Source organism: Ctenopharyngodon idella, chromosome 12 (genome assembly GCF_019924925.1).
Source record: "Ctenopharyngodon idella isolate HZGC_01 chromosome 12, HZGC01, whole genome shotgun sequence".
Classification (NCBI taxonomy): Eukaryota; Metazoa; Chordata; class Actinopteri; order Cypriniformes; family Xenocyprididae; genus Ctenopharyngodon; species Ctenopharyngodon idella.
The window spans coordinates 8,378,787-8,398,265 of NC_067231.1; the positions used below are offsets into that span (position 1 = coordinate 8,378,787).

The following is a 19,479-nucleotide window of genomic DNA, read 5'->3' on the forward strand; positions in this document are numbered from 1 at the left end:
GGAGAAGTGCCTGACTGTAGTGAAATTACTCAGAGAGCTGCAGACTTAAGCTACATGTTGTGCATTTGACTGGAGAGACATTTTCTCTTTTCCTAAGCTCTTAAGACACTTCAATATTGACATGATTATGATATTTAAAGTTAATTTAATTAAAGTGATTAGCTATTGACACACAGGTGCTGGAGAGTCATGTTTGTTTTTTAATCCATTTGTCGTCATACAGCTGTGGCATATGACTGTGATGGATTGTAAAGAAGCTGAAGTCAAAACCGCCTTGTTTTTAAAATGTGAGCTGAACGCATTTAAACACTTCTCAGATGCATTCTCCACTCGAGTTTTCAGTTGTCTATTAGTGCTTTTCCACTACATGGTACGGCACGGTACGGCTACCACCCCGGTTGAGGTTCCAAGCGAGCCGTACCGATGCTAAAATGTGACGTGTAAACACTGTAGATCACTGATTGGTCAGAGAGAATCGTCGCTACCAGCGCCATTGTGTTTGAAACGCGAGACCCCAAACCCGCTAGATTTAAATAGTCAATAACAGCCACCGCAGTATCATTTGTTCACATGACTTTTTTTTAAAACAATTTTCTTTAAACCACGGTCGCACGCACCTTGAAAAAAGAAATGGCTGTATCGTGGTCAGTAGACGAGGTGCAGACGTTCCTCTCTTTGGTAGCCGAGGAGCGGATCCACGGCAGTAGATTCGGCACAACTATAACGATCAGTCTATAATCCCACCCACTTTGAAGCGGTACTAAACTGCAGTGGAAAACGAAACGAAAGTAAAGCGAGCTGAACCGTACCGTACCACACAGTGGAAAAGCGCCATTAGACAGTCATTAGGCGTGATTTTTTTTTTTCTTTTTACTGTTCAACGATTTGTTTGGTTTTGCAAATGCAGTTGTTACAAAGGCTGTGTTGACTTTTCACAAATAAAGTGGTCATGAATTGAGAAATGTAGTTTACCCTGATCTATTGACAGACAGTAAGTTTCAGAAATCAAAATGTCATTGTCCAAAAACAGCCTTTATTGAAACCAAGCTGCTAAAACTCGCCAAAACTCCCATTGTAATCAATGAAACGGTCTATACTGCACAATTAATCTGTTATTTACATCACCTCTGCACATTTTTTTTTAATCACATTGTGGTATTTCAGGACATAGCAACATGAACTTGCATAGCTAGAAGCGTTTGTATTTGTGTGCTGGTCCTGTTGGAGGTCTCACTTGGCAGCGTCATTTCTAGTCTTTAGATGGGGATTCCAACTCACAGAAAAAACACTTCAGGGGGTAGTTTGATTTCTCTCTGCAAGACCTTCTGGAAGCTTCTAGCCCAGCATGTGGAACTCTGTATGGGGTGGAGCTAGACTTTCACTCCCTGCTAGCATGAAGAACACTTCTTAATTACAGAAGATTAAAACCAGTCTCCTGCAGAGTTATGTTGAGGGCCAGACTCTTTCTCTTCATTATTAATAATAACCCAGCCTCAGTGTTGCCCAGTGGACTGTGCCTACACCTCCTCCAGTAGCCAAGTGCACTTTTATCACCCCCTTCCCTTTTGGCTGTTTGTGCGCCGTCAGATCCTGCAGTTTGACTCGATCTGGCATCCTCTGTGAGTTGTTCATATACAGAGTGTTCCTGTAGTCTGTTTTGAATGCACTCCTACTGAGACAAATGACCTGCGCTTCATTTCACACTCCGCCAAAACAAACAAGCTGAGAAATGTAGCACTTCTTAATGAGTTTTAATTACAAATGTGATTACGGTTGAAGAAGGAATATAGCCATCTTTGTGCAAAGTGGAGCAGAGGCTTGTGCATTGAAAAATGTTTACAGACAATTATCTTCATGACTAGAGTGGATTTGGATGTTGAATGTGTTCTCGGGTTTCACACTCGGTTTGGTTGCTTTCTTTGAACCCATGTGTGATTCCACTCCTAACTCTCACAGGTCTCTTTTCCACAATGTGTTTTTTTGGCTCTGAACCCTGATGTGTTTGCTTCATTAACATGAGTATAAGTGGCTTTTTTCATCACTGTGGCTGGGTAACTGCCAGAAATGGATATTTTGTTCACTTCACATTATAGTAGTGTTTGCGGAGGCAAATTTCGCTCTTATTTTTGCTCATACTTGAGTGTGGTTTTGGGCAGACGAGCACAAATTGCATTATCTTCGGAAAATGAAAAAAATGGTGAATACTGTCACTAAACGCCTTAAATGTAAATTAATATTTGCAATGGATATTTATCATAGAAGGTAATGACTCAAAATCATTTTTAGCTTAACTTCTTTACTTACTTGTCCCTACTAAAATATGTGTAGTGGTTCTCATTAGTGATTCTCAACCTTTTTGCCTCCAAGGCCCCCCATTTCCCACAATAATATTCAAAGCCTCTCACTCAGTTTGAATGATGAAGGATTTTGAAAATGTTTTAATCACAATTTCTACCCAATAAAAATAGTTTAGAGCTTTGCATAACTAGGGAAAAAATGTGTATTTGTTTATAAAAAATGCCCAATTCACTTTACCAGATTTAGGAATCACAATTTTGAAATAAATAAAAATCAAAAGTAGAATTACTTTTGTCATTTGAGGCCTTTGTCATTTGGGCTTTGTCTCCCTGGTTGAGAACCAATGATAAAGGTATGTGCTGATATGCCTAATTTTTTTCCCCCAATAAAACTGTGAAACTTGTGTTCAATCTCAAAATAGAGTTGTTGTCCCTGATACAAGCCACCCAAACCTAATGAGCCCAAAGATAATCAAGATATTAAATGAACTCTGGAATAAGCTCTTGTATGAAAATTCCCTCAGTGTAAGAGTGTTTGTCTGTTATTTCCGCAGTCGCCTACTAAAGCTGTGTATAATGCAAGACACTGGAACCAGCCAGAGCCAGAAGAACTGCTACCCATGCCTCCATCACGATCTCAAGCTCCTCCAGTGAGTATAACACCAAGCACAGGATACTCCACTGAATACTTCAACTTCTTCACAAACACAGTCATCATATTCAACTTTAGAAAGCACTTCAGATCAGGCACTTCTCATGCTATCACCACAATGTTTATGGTCACCTTTGTTCGAAATCTCCTACCTCTGTGATAGCACTCCACACATTTCTGCTTTGGTGTTCACTCAGTGTGAAACATTAAACAGTAATAGCTTAGCACCAGAACTCAGCTGTTAAAGTCGATATGAAATGACATTCACCTTCCACTTTAATTTAGTTTTGTGATGTTTTAGGTAGAGACTAGATTTTATTCATCAGGAATAGATTGGATGGAATTTGCAGTAGATTGTGGAGGATGAAGATTTATTTTATTTCAGCCTCATCTGACTGTGACACTGGGTCAAAATTGCATTGTCAAATTGCATCGAAGTGAAAAGTATGAAATGAAATATATGAATTATAGTGGCATTCATTATAAACAATTATAAACACCAAGCCTAAACAAATTTAATTAAATTGATACTGATATAGTACTATCATTTATAAACCTACTATGACACAGGAGAATACATCAATATGTTTCTAAATATGCAAATTGTTGTTTATCGCTATTACAAAAAAAGTTTAAACCTGCGCTCTGAGTTTTGCATGTTTTGATGTCCACATGTTCTTTTTCAAGAAATTACTGTGGCTGTAAGCATGTCTATCGCAAAGAAGTGGCCAAACGTTAAAGATTAAGTGGACGTTTGAATTAAACGATGTTTGGCCAATTATAAACAAGGATTTGATCATGCTGCAAAGTGTAACAATCACCAGGCCATTGGCGCTCTCTGCCGGAATGATTATTGCCTCATTATTATTATTATTATTATTATTATATACTGTATGTATTTTAAGTAATTTTAAAGGCTACTGTTCACATAGGTCTATTTTTGTCACCACAAAAAAAAAAAAAAAAAAAAAAAAAAAAAAAAAAAAAACGATTACTCGATTAATCATCAAAATAATTGGCCGATTACTTGATTACCAAAATAATTGTTAGAGTTATTTTGACAGCCCTAGTCTTTATGCATGTTTGGGCTGTGTTCACATTACAGTTGTCAGCGTTTTGAATTTCAAGTGCTTTGAATCAGTACATTATTTTGAACATGGTTCAGTTTATTCAGATTTTTGCAAAGCTTTGTTTCTCCCATCACTAATTCAGCTCTTTTTTTTAATATTAAAGGGTTAGTTCACCCAAAAATGAAAATAATGTAATTTATTACTCACCCTCATGCTGTTCCACACCCGTAAGACCTTCATTCATCTTCGGAACACAAATTAAGATATTTTTTTTGAAATCCGTTGGGTCAGTGAGGCCTGCATAGCCAGCAATGACATTTCCTCTCTCAAGATCCATTAATGTACTAAAAACATATTTAAATCAGTTCATGTGAGTACAGTGGTTCAATATTAAGATTATAAAGTGACAAGAATATTTTTGGTGCGCCAAAAAAACAAAATAACGACTTATATAGTGATGGCCGATTTCAAAACACTGCTTCATGAAGCTTCGGAGCATTATGAATCAGCGTGTCGAATCAGCGGTTCGGAGCGCCAAAGTCACATGATTTCAGCAGTTTGGTGGTTTGACACGCGATCCGAATCATGATTCGACACGCTAATTCATAACGCTTTGAAGCTTCATGAATTGAATTACTGATTTAAATATGTTTTTAGTACATTAATGGATCTTGAGAGAGGAAATATCATTGCTGGCTATGCAGGCCTCACTGAGCCATCGGATTTCAACAAAAAATCCGATGGCTTCGTTCCGAAGATTAACGAAGGTATTATGGGTGTGGAACGGCATGAGGGTGAGTAATAAATGACATTATTTTCATTTTTGGGTGAACTAACCCTTTAAATAGTAGACTTGGCAGCAAGGTGAAGCAAGTTATTACATTTTAATGAAAGATTCTGAAACAAGCATTTTTTTTTTTTTCTTTGGAATAAATAGCTGGACCTGATGAATCATTCACATTAAAACCAGGATTGTGTATTAAAGTAAATAGGGTGATTTTTGATTTTATGCTTTGTGCAAACAAACCCCCCCCAACCCCATTATGCACTTCTTTCTACTAACAACCTCTCCCTTGCTCTCTACATTTGCAATCTAAACACAATCAATCCCACACAATTTAGGCAGCCTGCATCTGCTGCCGCCAGTGAAGCCCACTGTAATATTAAACACACTGACAGATATGCTTACGCTTCACTTGAACTGTTTGTAAGCATTCTCATTAGCTCAGCACCTCCGTTTGTACTGTTTCTATAAACAAGACCGCAGATATTAAAGTTTTCAAAACATTGCATTATTCATTTAAATATGTGGCGCTTGGCCATCTTAGGAGCATTTTATTTAGCAGCATTGCTGTTGCCTGTGGATTTGGCCTTTTTAGCGGTTGCTACATGAGGAATTTATAACGTTCTGTAGCCCATCTTTAGTCGTCATGTTATGTAACCAGCAGTGGGTCGATTCTTGGCAGCTTATGGTGTATGTGAATCAGCTCTGCAGTGCTTCCAAACATGTTATGCTTTAATTCTGGGTTGTCGTTCTTGCACAGGCTGTTTCATCAGGAGGCAGTAAAGAGTCAAACTCTCACAAGGATGACGGAGTATTCAAAGCTCCAGCCCCTCCTCCCAAAGTCACCAAGTCCGTTACCATCCCTACAGAACCCTACCAGGACATGGTCACTGCACTCAAATGTAGGAAAGAACACAAGGAGGTGAGTGGAAACACTTGACGCCCCCTCTGATTTTATACAATATAGAAACTTGCTGCATAGCATCAAATCATGTGCATATTGCCTGCTACTTTTTCAAAATAGCATGAAACACAATGCAGTAATAAACAATTTAGATGTAGTATGCTTGTTGTCACGATCTCATCATGTTGCATGTTTAATTCAACAAGTGATATCCAGTTTTTGTCTTTAAAAATATTAGTTTGCATATTTAATCCAGGTTTTTTCTTTTTCTTTTTTTCTTTTCCTTTCCAAAATATCTTAACTTTTGGCAGGATGATCAGATGAGCCTAGAAAGATGTTACAATCATGTTAAATTTGGAATTTCAAATTTATTGCATATGGGGAAATCCAAAAATGCTGTAACCTGTCCACAAAAATGTTAGAAATTATGTGAAAATAAATTGTAATTGGTGCACATTGCATTTCTAAATGCATGTTAAACTCAGATCACATACAGAGGTGGAGTTTGCTGCATTTACTGTCAACCGAGCTTATCTGAGACGCTGAAAAGAGTATTGAAACTGTCTGAAATATTCAAAATCAATATGCATCTTAAAATCTATATTTTGACAACACCAATCCAGGTAGTTCATGCACAAGGCTGCCAATAAGGGGGCACAACTGGACTTTTTGTCCCAGGCCTGGGCTTGAGTTAGACTGGAAACATCTTTGAAATACTCACATGTGCTTTATACTGGGGCAAAAAAAAAAAAAAAAAGCTGAATCTGTATTGTGTGGCTTTACTGCTGCGTTAAGACATTTATAATGCATTAGATGTTTGAACATTTAGCAACTTAATACTGAAGGCCCAAACAGGAGCCAATTAAATTTGAAAGTCAGTGGCATGGAACCAACGATAAAGGCATAAAGCTCTATCTTAATATGCATACAGAGTAGTGCAGCTGTTTTTCAGTGAATTTTGAATTTGAATTTCTCAGTGGCAGCATATTGGAAACTCTGGCTTGATCATTAGGACTGTTATAGTAACACACAAAGACCTATCGATGGGGTCCAGAAAGCACTGATGTTCTGTAGAGTAATTCTTATTGTGGGTGTTAAACAGTTAGAAAGGTGTTCAAGCCCACCTACGTTACAACCCTCAACTCTTACTCTGCCCACTCACTGAATGAATGGTTTGGTTTTCATCTAGGCTAAAAGTTGTTAGCTGTTTGGATTGTTCTACATTTAGGCAGGTTTCAGTCCCCAAATCAGAGTTATAACAAATAAGAGAGTGCTCTTGTTTGTTGTAACTCTGATTTGGGGTCTTTCTATTAGCTTGTAGACACATTATCAGCGAAATAACGAAGCTTAACATGCAATACTTTGCTGGCCTTGTGAGATTACATTTCTTTGCATGTGCCATGTGAAACGAATCTTCATCTACTCCAGATAACCACTTTTTAAATTATTTATTATTTTTAATATGACAGTAATTGGAGTAGCTAGTTTTGCCATGATACCAAAATTTCTGTAGTCTGTACCAGTACCAGTAAAATTGGTTCTCAAATATTGAGAAGTAAACACTATTTAAATAGATCAAGTAAAAAGTTAGTAATAACGAACAACAAAGAAACACATTACATGTAATAGAAAAAGTGGTTGGTCTATTAGTTTGCATTTACACTCATAAATGTATTCCTGACATAATGCACAGATTTATTTTCACATACAGTATCAGAATTGTTTTGTCTCATTTATTGATATGGCTATTGTGGTCAATCATCGCAGTTTCGGATTCAATCCTGCAAAAAAGCTGAAAAAAAGCTGTCTACACTGTACAGTGAATTTCGTTTACATTGTGTCCACACTTGCTTATAATGGAAGGGTTTGCAAGCGTGCAGAACGCTGAGCTTGCATTAAACAAAAACTCAAACGTTTTGAGCAGAATTGCACGCATTCTGATATTTTAAATGGCTCTGATTGGCCATTGCATTCATGTGCCTCACATGCGTCCGTGATCAACATTTCATAAAACAGGTTGTAAATGAAAACCTTTGGAAAAAAAATACACACATGAGCATTTAAAAGTAGCCGCCTATCAACAGGTTCCGAATCAATCCAGTTCTCAGTACTACTGGTATAGCAGAAAGGCTGGTATTTATTATTTATTTTAGTATCAACTTGATCCTGAATTACCTATACTTTAGACAAAACTAAGAGTAGCCTTTCTAAAAATATAATGCAGAACATGTGTAACTAGTGTAAAGTAACTGATGACATTAAACAAATAGTTACGGTTGGATAATTGTTGCAGTATGACGATATACAGTATAATGTTGGTATGATATAGTGTCTATCGTTATTGACACTTTAGAGTAATAAAGAAACATGCATGAATGAAAAAATAAAGAGTGGGACATACTTGCTAAAAAGAGTTGAAAACAGCATAAAAAAAGAACTCAATGCGGCTCTGGAGCTCACTGACTTACACCTGAAGCACACGCTTAGAAAGCCGCCTCTCTGACAGCATGCAAACCCAAATTCAGTTCTCTTTTATGGCTTATTGCGCCTGGATGGTCAAATTCGCGCACAATCATGTCAAAATGACCATCATGTAGAGCATTCATCTAAACACAGTTGGTTATGTCTTAAAGGAGCAGTGTGTAAATATTAGCGGCATCTACCAACGGCGCTCACCCCTCCCTTTCGAAGCAAAATAGATAAGCAACCGTAGCCGTCTGGCCGACACAAGACATGTTGTCGTCTGAGACAGCAGAGAGTACATAGGCCGGTCAAGCAATGAGGTTTCTTCTTCTAATAAACCAGACGATGACGACTACTACTACTACTTTGTGCGTATTCAACGTAGTGACGATCCAAGCTGCCTCTAAAAACATGAACAATTTAGAACAACAACAACATAGCGACTCTGTAGAGCAGTTTGTCCTTTTTGGGCTGCTGTAGAACATGCCGGCGCGTAAAGGCAACTTAACATGTAAGGGTACCTGCGGTGTATGTACATAGAATTGGTTCATTCTAAGGTAATAAAACCATAACGGTTCATTATGTAAGGTCTTTATACACCACTGAAAACATAGTTATGTATATTATATTGTGTTTGTCAATAGATCCTCCCAAATTTTACACATTACACCTTTAACTGAATAGAACTTTCTGTTGCACTTGTCCTATTGTTTGTAATTTGTTTCCTTGTTCTTATTTTTAATGACTAAAATAAAATAACCAAAATAACAGTTAAATATGTTGTTATCGTGAAATAAAACTTCTCATATTGTAAAATAAAAAATGTGTCCATATCATCCAAAATATGAATGAAGTGTTTGAGTCAGTAAGGGGCTTTATATATTTATATACCCATATACCTCAGGAAAGCAAAACCCATCATCACAGAATATCTCTTTCAGTAATTTTGTTGATGAGGTTAACGCTGCATGTAGCTTGATACCACTTTGCTCGGTTGCACTGATAGATGGTAACTGAGCCCATAAAATAACCAGCAGCATGCTTTCTTTTTCTCTGCAGTTGTACACTGTTGTCCAGCACGTGAAGCATTTCAATGATGTGGTGGAGTTTGGCGAGAATCAGGAGTTCACAGATGACTTTGAGTATCTTGCCACTGGTCTAAAGACTGGTCAACCCCTTAACACACGCTGCCTTAGGTGCGGAAGGCATTCCTTCAGTGTATATTCTGACCATTCTGTGATGTTTAAGCTGTGACATAATGTTTGCTCATTACAATCCTTTTGCAATTGTGTGCAGTGTTATTAGTTTGGCCACACGTTGCGCCATGCCCGGTTTCAGGATGCACCTGAGGGCTCGTGGGAAAGTGGCTCAGGTCTTTAAAACTCTCAATGATGCACCTCAACATCCAGTAAGTCCAAAGATGTTTTGACTCTTCTAAAATCTTCACTGGGTGATGTCTTACATTTAATCGGTTCTACTTTGCTGTCCTTGTCTCTTCCTCAGAATCTAGCTCTGTGTACGGCCTCTCTTATGTACATTCTCAGTCGGGACCGCTTGAATATGGACCTGGATCGGGCCAGTTTGGATCTGATGATTCGTTTACTGGAATTAGAACAGGACAAATCCATTGCTGATCAGTTGACGACAAAAGAGATGAACAAAGTGAAAGAAAAGATTCGCAAACTCTGTGAAACCGTCCACAATAAGCATCTCGATTTGGAGAATATCACGGTAAGCTTGAGATCAGCTTGTGCTTGTTTATTGGGTGATGTTTCTTCCTGCAGTGCAGTATTTCTGTTTGTTTCCATCTACAAACAGTCCTGTCCAGGATTTGCACTTTTTATTATTCAGCTTGTGTGATAGACCATGCAGATGGGAGATTGTGTTCATTTTGGGTTTTCAGAAAGGTTCATTTTCTGCTCCCTCTAGTGGATACACTTCAGATTTTGGATTGTGCATTCTAGGGATGTTTTCAAAATCTATTCAGTGGGTTGTGTCTTAACACTAGTCTTTGTTTTAAAGGAGTAGTTCACCCCAAAATTTTAATATTTTTTTTTTACACACCCTCATGTCATTCAAAATCCTTATGACTTACTTTCTTCCATAGAACACAAGAACATACTGGTTGTTTTTTCCCAATTAAAAAGAATGGGGACTGGAGTTTGTATGCTTCAATAAAAGGTGCAATCAAACTAAAAAGTGTCTTCTGAAACCTTACAATAGCTTTGTTTGAATAACTGATAAAAATGTAAGTTAATATCCACAAAGTCTTGACACCTGGATCAATCAATGAGTTGGCTGATTTGGTTCACCAAGCTGATTTTATGAGCCGATTCATTTATTGACTGATTCACAACTAATTTGAATTTGAAATTGACTTTATTGTTGAACATGGTGAATGTTAAAAAAGTTTTAGCTTTTAAAGGGTTAGTTCACCCCCCAAAAAATTAATAAATAAATAAATAATTTACTCTCAGTAATTTACTCACCCTCAAGCCATCCTAGGTGTTTATGACTTTCTTCTTTCAGTCAAACACAGTCAGAGTTATATTAAAAAATATTCTGGCTCTTCCAAGCTTTATAATGGGAGTGAATAGTAACCAATATTTTGAAACCAAAAAAAGCACATCCATCCATCATAAAAGTAATCCATATGGCTCTAGGGGGTTAATAAAGGCCTTCTGAAGAAAATATCCATATTTATAACTTTATAAACTAGAATCACGAGAGGCGTCTACTCTCACCTAAAACCTTGCGTTACTCCTACATTCTACGTCATACCTGGCGTAACTCTATTCTCTCTTGAACGTGTAGACGGATGTTACTGGAAGCAAGTGATTATAGTCTATAAAGTTATAAATATGGATATTTTTCTTACAAAAATGCATTACTTCGCTTCAGAAGGCCTTTATTAAACCCCTGGAGCCATATGGATTACTTTTATGATGGATGGATGTGCTTTTTTTGGGCTTCAAAATATTGGTTACTATTCACTTCTATTATAAAGCTTGGAAGAGCCAGAATATTTTTTAATATAAGTCTGATTGTGTTTGACTGAAAGAAGAAAGTCATATATACACCTAGGATGGCTTGAGGGCGAGTAAATTATGGGATCATTTTCATTTTTGGGTGAAATTATGGACTCTTTCTCGGAGAAGGTTTAATATTCTGCTGACAGTCTAGTTTTTGTAAGCTGTTCTCACAGGATGATTTCAAAAACAGCTGGGTGGAATGCATCAGAAAGAAATAGATTTCAAGGATTTTAAGTTGAGCTGTTTTTACTTGACATGCAGTTTTTGAAAATGCTGACGTTGAAAAAAAAAAAACAGACATGACATACTGGTCAAAGACATCTGTCTGGAGCACATAGGACAGCAATTAAAAATACACAAACTGAACACAACTCATCTTGTGTGAACGCCTACTTAGACTGTTAGCACACTAAAGCACAGCATGATAAAACCCTCTGCAAGATGTTGTCTCTATATTCACCCATAAATTAATTCAAAACACCCTTTACTAAACTATTATAATATTTACTTGTTTTAATGTTTTTGCTTGAGCCATAAGACTGACTAACTTTTATCAAGTCTTGTTTCTTTGCATTTCACACCCTCCATTTACATTCGTTTTAATGTTCTGTTCAGCAAATAGAACTTTTACATTTGCATAATGGAGTCATTCTAGCTGAAATTATTTTTATAATATCTTTCAGACTGATTGTGCATTTTCTTTTTCTCGGCAGACGGGACATTTAGCCATGGAGACGTTGTTGTCATTGACGTCGAAGAGAGCGGGGGATTGGTTTAAAGAAGAACTCCGGCTTCTAGGAGGCCTGGACCACATTGTAGATAAAGGTCTTCTGCTTTTACTGTGTATTTACTGAAGTGACCTGTATAGTATTAAAGATCTGTTTATTATTTATTTAATATTGAAGAGCAGAAAGATATGTTAATACTTTATCAAGTGATGGCCTTCCTACACAGCAAAATCCTCAGAGTTAAATCAACTCTGCTCAGATGTTCCCTCTCTATATAGTGTTAAAGTAACACTGAAGCAGAGTTATAGTTAATGAGATAATTAAGTGATTAATTAAGTTATGATTGAGCATTAGTGATGAACACTTGTTGTTAACAAGCAGAATCACTGAAGAGAAACACAATAACTACAAATGACTTCCAGCCACAGTTTTAGATGAAATCAACTGAAGATAAAAGACATTAAATCTCTCAAGATCTGATTAAACAACTCCACAAACAGCGTATTATCTCATTAACTTTAACTCTCAGTGTTATTTTAACTCTATGTAGAGAGGGACCATATGTTCTCTGAGCAGAGTTGATTTAACTCTGGGGATTTTGCTGTGTATTTGCCTAAGTTTTAGACACACGCATTTTAGAATAAGATGCTTTTAACAGCGTGTTTATATGCAAATGTGCATGTGTGTGTTTCCTCACAGTTAAAGAGTGTGTCGAGAACCTGAGCAGAGAGGATGATAAGGAGAACCTAGTGGCCTCATTGTGGGGGGCTGAGAGATGTCTCCGTGTTCTAGAAAGTGTAAGTCTGATACTCATCCACACTTTTGAGTTGTGATTGTTAGGCGTTACTTGCCATGCATATGTTATGTTACATGCAACCAGGTGCAGTATCCACCTTATTTTGCAATGCGGAAGTAAGCTATTTTTTGTGAATGTGTGAGACATTCCATAAGAAATACCAGTTTGCAATATCAAGCAGCCTAATGAAAAGTTTTGTAGAGCTAAAAATAACTGGAAGCGAATGACACCAGAAGCCTCACACATTCAAGTTACAAATGGCCCTTGCCCACTCTCACGTTTAAAAATAAGGTGGATAAAGTGCCCTGAATAAGTTATATCAAGTAGATCCAGGCTGTTTCTCCTTGAACCTGCAAACCCCATTAACATGGTTATACACAGATTTCAATTAAAATTCACATACTTTGCAGCATTAACAGAATAAAATTATATATGCTTTCACATGGTTTTTACAAATAAGACATTTTCGGTGACTTTACAAAGATGTGGTCTTGTTGTGCAATGCACTACAGTTCAAAAGTTTGGGGTCAGTAAGATTTAAAAAGAATAAAAAATAAATAAAATATACATTTATTCAGCAGCCATGCATTAAATTGATCAAAAATGACAGTAAAGGCATTTATAATAGGGATGCACCGATAGGATTTTTTGGGGCCGATACCAATTTTAACAATTAATGGCCGATACCGATATTTGTCACTTGCTCTCTTATTTTTGTCATTAACATTTGTCATTAAAATAGTGTTTTGATCATGTTTTAAATCAGCAAAGTTAAAAAAAAAAAAAAACATGCATTAAGCTATACTAGCTAGTTAATTATTTGCTAGCTTGTTATTTGCTGCATCAAATAATTTCTGATGAACATGGATTGGATCCATTTAACATTCAGCAGGCCAACTTAATTACATAAATACAACAGAGCAAAGAGAGCCTACATATGACATAAGCAGTGCTTTTAGGTAGGTTTAACAGTTTTCAGATACAGAAATAAAGTAAACAAATTTAAAATAGCACTGCATTTTCTTCACCGTATATATTAAATCCATATATTATTATTACATTGAGACAAGGCTAAATTCTACTGTACAACAAGAGTAATATATTCCTGTCACAATTACATCAAGTTAAACTGAAGTTTTATTTTGACAGGTTGCCGTGAGGACTTTCTATTTGAGTTTTGTGTGTTTTTGATATGACGATAGATTTTCTCAAATGAAACGGTAAAAATCTTACGAAGTGACTCTGGAGATGAAGCTCATCCTTTGTCCTCATATAGTGAGGCAAGCATCACACATTCTTCAAGGGTTAGTTCCCAAAAATGAAAATGTCATTTATTACTCACCCTGATGTCATTCTACACCCGTAAGACCTTCGTTCATCTTCGGAACACAAATTAAGATATGTTTGATGAAATCCGATGGCTCAGTGAGGCCTCTATGCCAGCAAGTTAATTTACACTTTCAGATGCCCAGAAAGGTACTAAAAACATATTTAAAACAGTTCATGTGAGTACAGTGGTTCTACCTTAATATTATAAAGCGACGAGAATACTTTTTGTGCACCAAAATAACAACTTTTCAACAATATCTAGTGATGGGCGATTTCAAAACACTGCTTCGAATCTTTTGTTTCGAATCAGAAAATGAACGAAGGTCTTATGGGTGTAGAACGACGTGAGGGTGAGTAATAAATGACATCATTTTCATTTTTGGGTGAACTAACCCTTTCAGTGTATGTGTGAGGTAGGCTAAATGAAACTGCGCATCTGCGCCATTCATTCACACAGAGACACGCAGAATATGCAGTATTCATATATAATAGTCCTTTTGCGGCTTAATCACAGACACTAGTCTATATCGCGATTTGATTTGTGTGCTGACATACTTTTTATTTATTCATCAAAACTTTGACAATTTCTGTGGCATTCCGCGTTGTACAGTAAATTCCGTTTTTATGACTGGATTACGCAATTCAGTTCGTGTTTTCCACGTCGCGGAAATCATAGGGCCCTTTACATATTAATCCTTTTTATCTTTTGTTGTTTGATTAACATTAAATGTGGACAGCAGCACAGCAGGAATATTAGATTGTGGATTAATCTTGGATTATGCAACAGACATTATACAGCTCAGTGCCTTCACGCCGTTAATTAATAAACCATTGGTTTGTTATACCAGCCTTTTTCATGCTTAAGCCGATATGCCGATGGTTGTAAACTGATCAAAAATCGGCCGTTTTTAAATATATTCGAACAGAAAAGTTATTTTAAATTTCAATAATACTTCACAATATTGCTTTTTTTTTTTACTGTATTTTTTTATCAAATATATTCAGCCTTTGTGAACGTAAGAGACTTCTTGCAAAAACAATTTTAAAAATCTTGCCAACCCCAAACTTTTGAACGGTTGCGTAGATGTTATCATAATATTACACATACTGTGATATAAGATTCTGGTCATAATGCTTTTGCTATAACTTTAGATGTCTAATGCTATGTTTTTGTGAGGGAATGTTGGTTATTGTACTTGTTGGCAGAGTGAGTCAGTAGATTTCTCTTAGGGATAAACAGACTGCATTAACCTTGATATTAACCTACTGTAGATTGAACAACAGCGTCAGATACAATAATCTGTCTATGCTGGGACAATTTAAGAGGATTTTTTTTTTTTTTAAATTACATATTTTAAATATGATATTATTTGATACAGGTAACTGTTCACAATCCAGAAAACCAGGCCTACCTGATTGCGTACAAGGACTCTCAACTCATAGTGTCTTCAGCGAAGTAAGTGCCTCCAGACCAAATGCAGTTGTTCAGCAGTCTAGCTGTGGTTTTACGGTAATGTAACAGTGCTCTTCATGTTTTCCTGACTGTTTTTGGCAGTAAAACCCTGGTACTGTTCAGTCAGGCAGGGTGCAGGTTAACCGTGCACTTTGTGCTAGCTTTTCTCATTACAGCAGACAGCCTCCAGACTCATTAACAACCCCAACAGCAACAGGAACACTTTATCAACAGCACCAGCTGCCAAGACCATAAGCGCAGAGAGCTGCTGTGCCAGAGAACACCCTCTGATACAGCTCAAGCCATGCTGACATTTCTTAAAGAGACCAGACATTTCTTAAAGAGACCAATCATTTCAAACATTAACGAGAGTTGCATACTGTCTCAAGTGTCCAACTTCAGAGCACTTAAAAGGATAGTTAGCCCATAAATGTCAATTGTCATTTACTCCCTCATGTCATTCCAAACACTGCATACACGCTGTATACAATGAAAGTATACAGATATCGTGAGCTAGAGTTGTCAAAAGTACAGACTTCGGTACCACGTCGGTACTGAAATTTTAAAAATGTGACGTGTTGAGCGGATTCGTAAACACCTCTGATTGGCCATTGTATTGATGTGCTTATTGGATATGTCTGTGATTGGCTTGATTGATCAATGCTTCAAAAATGTTGTAAATAGTCATCAATGACGCTCTTCACTGAGCGCTTGCACAGATACACATTGGAGCGTTTGAAAGCAGGCATCTATCACAGACCAGTCCGCTGATAGATGCCTGCTTTCAAACGCTCCCACTCCTGCTTTTAAAAACGCTTTCAAATTCAAACACTTCTATGTGCTTTCAAATGCTCCCGTTTTGATCATTGTAGCCAATCAGAGACATATACGATGAGCGTGTCAACACAATGGCCAATCAGGTGTTTACGAATCTGCTCAACAGCGCTCAAAGCGTCACATTTTTTAAATTTCAGTACGGATTGGTACCAAAGTCTGTACTTTTGACAACTCTATCAGGAGTTGTCAAGCACCATAAAGCTAGTCCATCTGGATCTGACATCACAGAATTTCATGCTCCATATTTGAATATCAACTGAAAGTTGTCAGAGATTATGATTGAATACTTCTGTTCGGTCTGTTCCTCATACAAAGCTATAGCTTCAGAAGACTTTGGATCTATTTTCACGTTTCCTTTACAGTGTAAACCTCTATGGAGTTACATGGGAGCAAATTTGCTCCAACAGCAAAAGAAAAAAAAAATCCATTATTGCTTTACAAAAGGAATGAATTGTGACAGTCAAATAAGAGAAAGATGTCAAATGTACAGCTGTATTAGAAACCAAATTGCAGCAGTTTAATGCCAGGGTAATACAATGTAAAGCATAGTATACATATTTATGTATAGTATACGTAATGTACATTACGTTTTATGAAAATACATATATAAAAAACTTTGTGAAATGTGGAATGCTTTATCACATTCTATGAAAAGGGTCCACCTAGCGCACAAGTCATATTGACTAATTTATGATTGTACCTTTCACAATATGTATTATAAAACTTTCTGCCTTGGTTTCAGAAATCACTATTGTAAATTGATATTTTTCTCTCCATTATCCTCGGCATGTAATTCACTTTTTGTGCTACAGACATGAATGATAACTCATATGGTGCTCATACTTTTCAAGCAATCAGAATTCTTGCCTGTCAAATGATAAAAGAGACAAAAAGTTATATAGACTCACTCCAAAAAAAAAAACAACAAAAAAAAAAACAGTAATGAAGCAGCGCCCTGCCATGTGACTTTTACATGGGCAAGTACCACTCATATTTTCAGATTTCAGTTTGCATATTGAGAGTAAAGCATATTTAAGCATCTGTTATGGTAAATCTAGCTCATACTTGTCTGCTTGAGGCAGTCTGGCCTCTCTTCCACTGCTAATGTAATTATGAGCTGATGGCCCAGCTCTCTAGATGGGGTCAGATGCTTCAGAGAGTGCACAGCGAACTAAACATGGGTGCTGGGCCAGTAAGAAGTCACACTAGCAAACACTCTAGCAACCAGATAGCAACACAATAAAAAACACTCAAAAAACAGCCATAAAGCAACGTCCTGGCATTCGCCTTTAACATGAGCAAGCACCACTCACATTTTCAGATTTCAGTTTGCATATTGAGAGTAAAGCGTATTTAAGCATCTGTTATGGTAAATCTAGCTCATACTTGTCTGCTTGGGGCAGTCTGGCCTCTCTTTCACTGCTAATGTAATTATGAGCTGATGGCCCAGCTCTCTAGACGGGGTCAGATGCTTCAGAGAGTGCACAGCAAACTAAACACGGGTGCTCAGGACTATGAAGAGGATCTAGATGAGTCAACAAAGTCAGCTCACACACATACACTTTTGGAAGAGCTCATTCAGCTGGCTCTAATTCAATTAGAGAGTACGGCAGGCCTGCATTAATAATGACCCCACTAATAGATGAATACATGAACCTCTACCTCCATTTCCCATCTCGCTCGCTAATGACCTCTCATTATGCTAAGCGCATTAGTAGCATTTTGCATGAAGCTGGTCATACTGTAGCGCGTGTGCTGTGGTTGCTGACTGCCTCTCTCTTGCTATCTCACTCACACACGTCTTGGGGACTAATAGAGAGGAAGAGCTAAGTTTTCCCCCTCTAGAGAAAGCTAATGCAGCTTGTGTTGGTGTCTGCTGACCCTGGCAGTGGTGTAAATGTGATCCATTAGGATGCTGCAGGCTGTTTTTCCATCTCGAGTGTTACTCTGAATGGCCATTATTTAAATGCTGATGGAGCACTTTTAAGACCAGATGTAGAGTCGTTAAAATGTTCTAATGTGACGTCACTGTGCCGGGGTACACTAAGAGGCTTTTGATGCCCTGTGAAAGACTGTAAATTTATGATTTCATTTATCAAGAGCAGTTATTTTTGTGCTTACAATAACATATGGAGTTTGCAAGGGTCCTTAAAGTAGTGTTTTCTTAGCTTGTTTTGCTGCAGGACAGATTTTGTCCTTCACAGTACCAAGTTTTAAAGGGTCCTGAAACCCCCTGTTTCAGCACTAGTTAGTTCTCATCACAGTTTTGAAAAATGCTACAAAAGTGGCTGTGAAAAGCATCACAAATGCATCAAAGTTTCCCCACAAATACATGCGGCAATTCACCATTGCATGCAACAAAATCAACACATTAATTATACATGGTTTTGTAAGTTCAACGTAAATTGCATAAATGTATACATATCCTGTGACTGCTTTAATTTAAATCAAAAGTATACATATGAACGCGCTGTTGCATTTTTAATAACTTTTGAGACTGTTATTTTTTTAGTGTTTATTCAAGAAGTTATGTTAAGGAGCTCTACAGACCCTTTACAGTCAAGGTGCAGATGAATTCTGTTTGTTTAGGAGACTCTGGGTCAATCGAAGAGATTTTGTGCCTCGCAGAAACTCTTACAGAGCAAAAACACTCACTTGTGATCCATGAATGCTCCTCTCACTCACACTTACTGTACGTGAACATCTACGTCTCACAGCATCTGTCATAGGACAGCATCACACGCTGTTGTGAATAATTAAGAGAAATGTCATCATATAGGATAAGGACACACAGTTTCATGAATAATTATGAGACACATAAGAGGCATTAATTTACTATAGGTGTTAAAAAACATCATATACTTTGACATTGACACGATCAAGATTTTAAACCCCGAAGATGAAAAAAATACAGCAAGATTATCCAGTTTTCTCCTACAATTAAAATCAATAGATGCTAACGTTGTCTTTTATTATTTGCAACACACATACCTCTGTTAAAATACAGTTTAGTATTTCATGATTCTGTAAGCACATTAAATGTAGTCAGTCATATTTTATTTTACTCTGCATATTTTTTTATTTATTAATTTATTAAATTATATTTTATTATTATAGAATAAGGACATGCCATG

The 19,479-nt window shown here is 37.0% G+C and overlaps 1 protein-coding gene across 1 annotated transcript in view; it reads left to right on the forward strand.

Moving 5' to 3' along the window:
- The window catches only part of waplb (WAPL cohesin release factor b), a 58,427-nt gene that overhangs the window by 26,955 nt on the left and 11,993 nt on the right, over positions 1-19,479 (forward strand). Inside the window, exons 6-13 of the mRNA XM_051914198.1 lie at positions 2,852-2,947; positions 5,564-5,725; positions 9,230-9,366; positions 9,467-9,578; positions 9,674-9,901; positions 11,916-12,027; positions 12,630-12,727; positions 15,435-15,511. Of these exons, the coding sequence (XP_051770158.1) occupies positions 2,852-2,947; positions 5,564-5,725; positions 9,230-9,366; positions 9,467-9,578; positions 9,674-9,901; positions 11,916-12,027; positions 12,630-12,727; positions 15,435-15,511 (1,022 nt within the window). The remainder of the gene's footprint in view (positions 1-2,851; positions 2,948-5,563; positions 5,726-9,229; positions 9,367-9,466; positions 9,579-9,673; positions 9,902-11,915; positions 12,028-12,629; positions 12,728-15,434; positions 15,512-19,479) is intronic.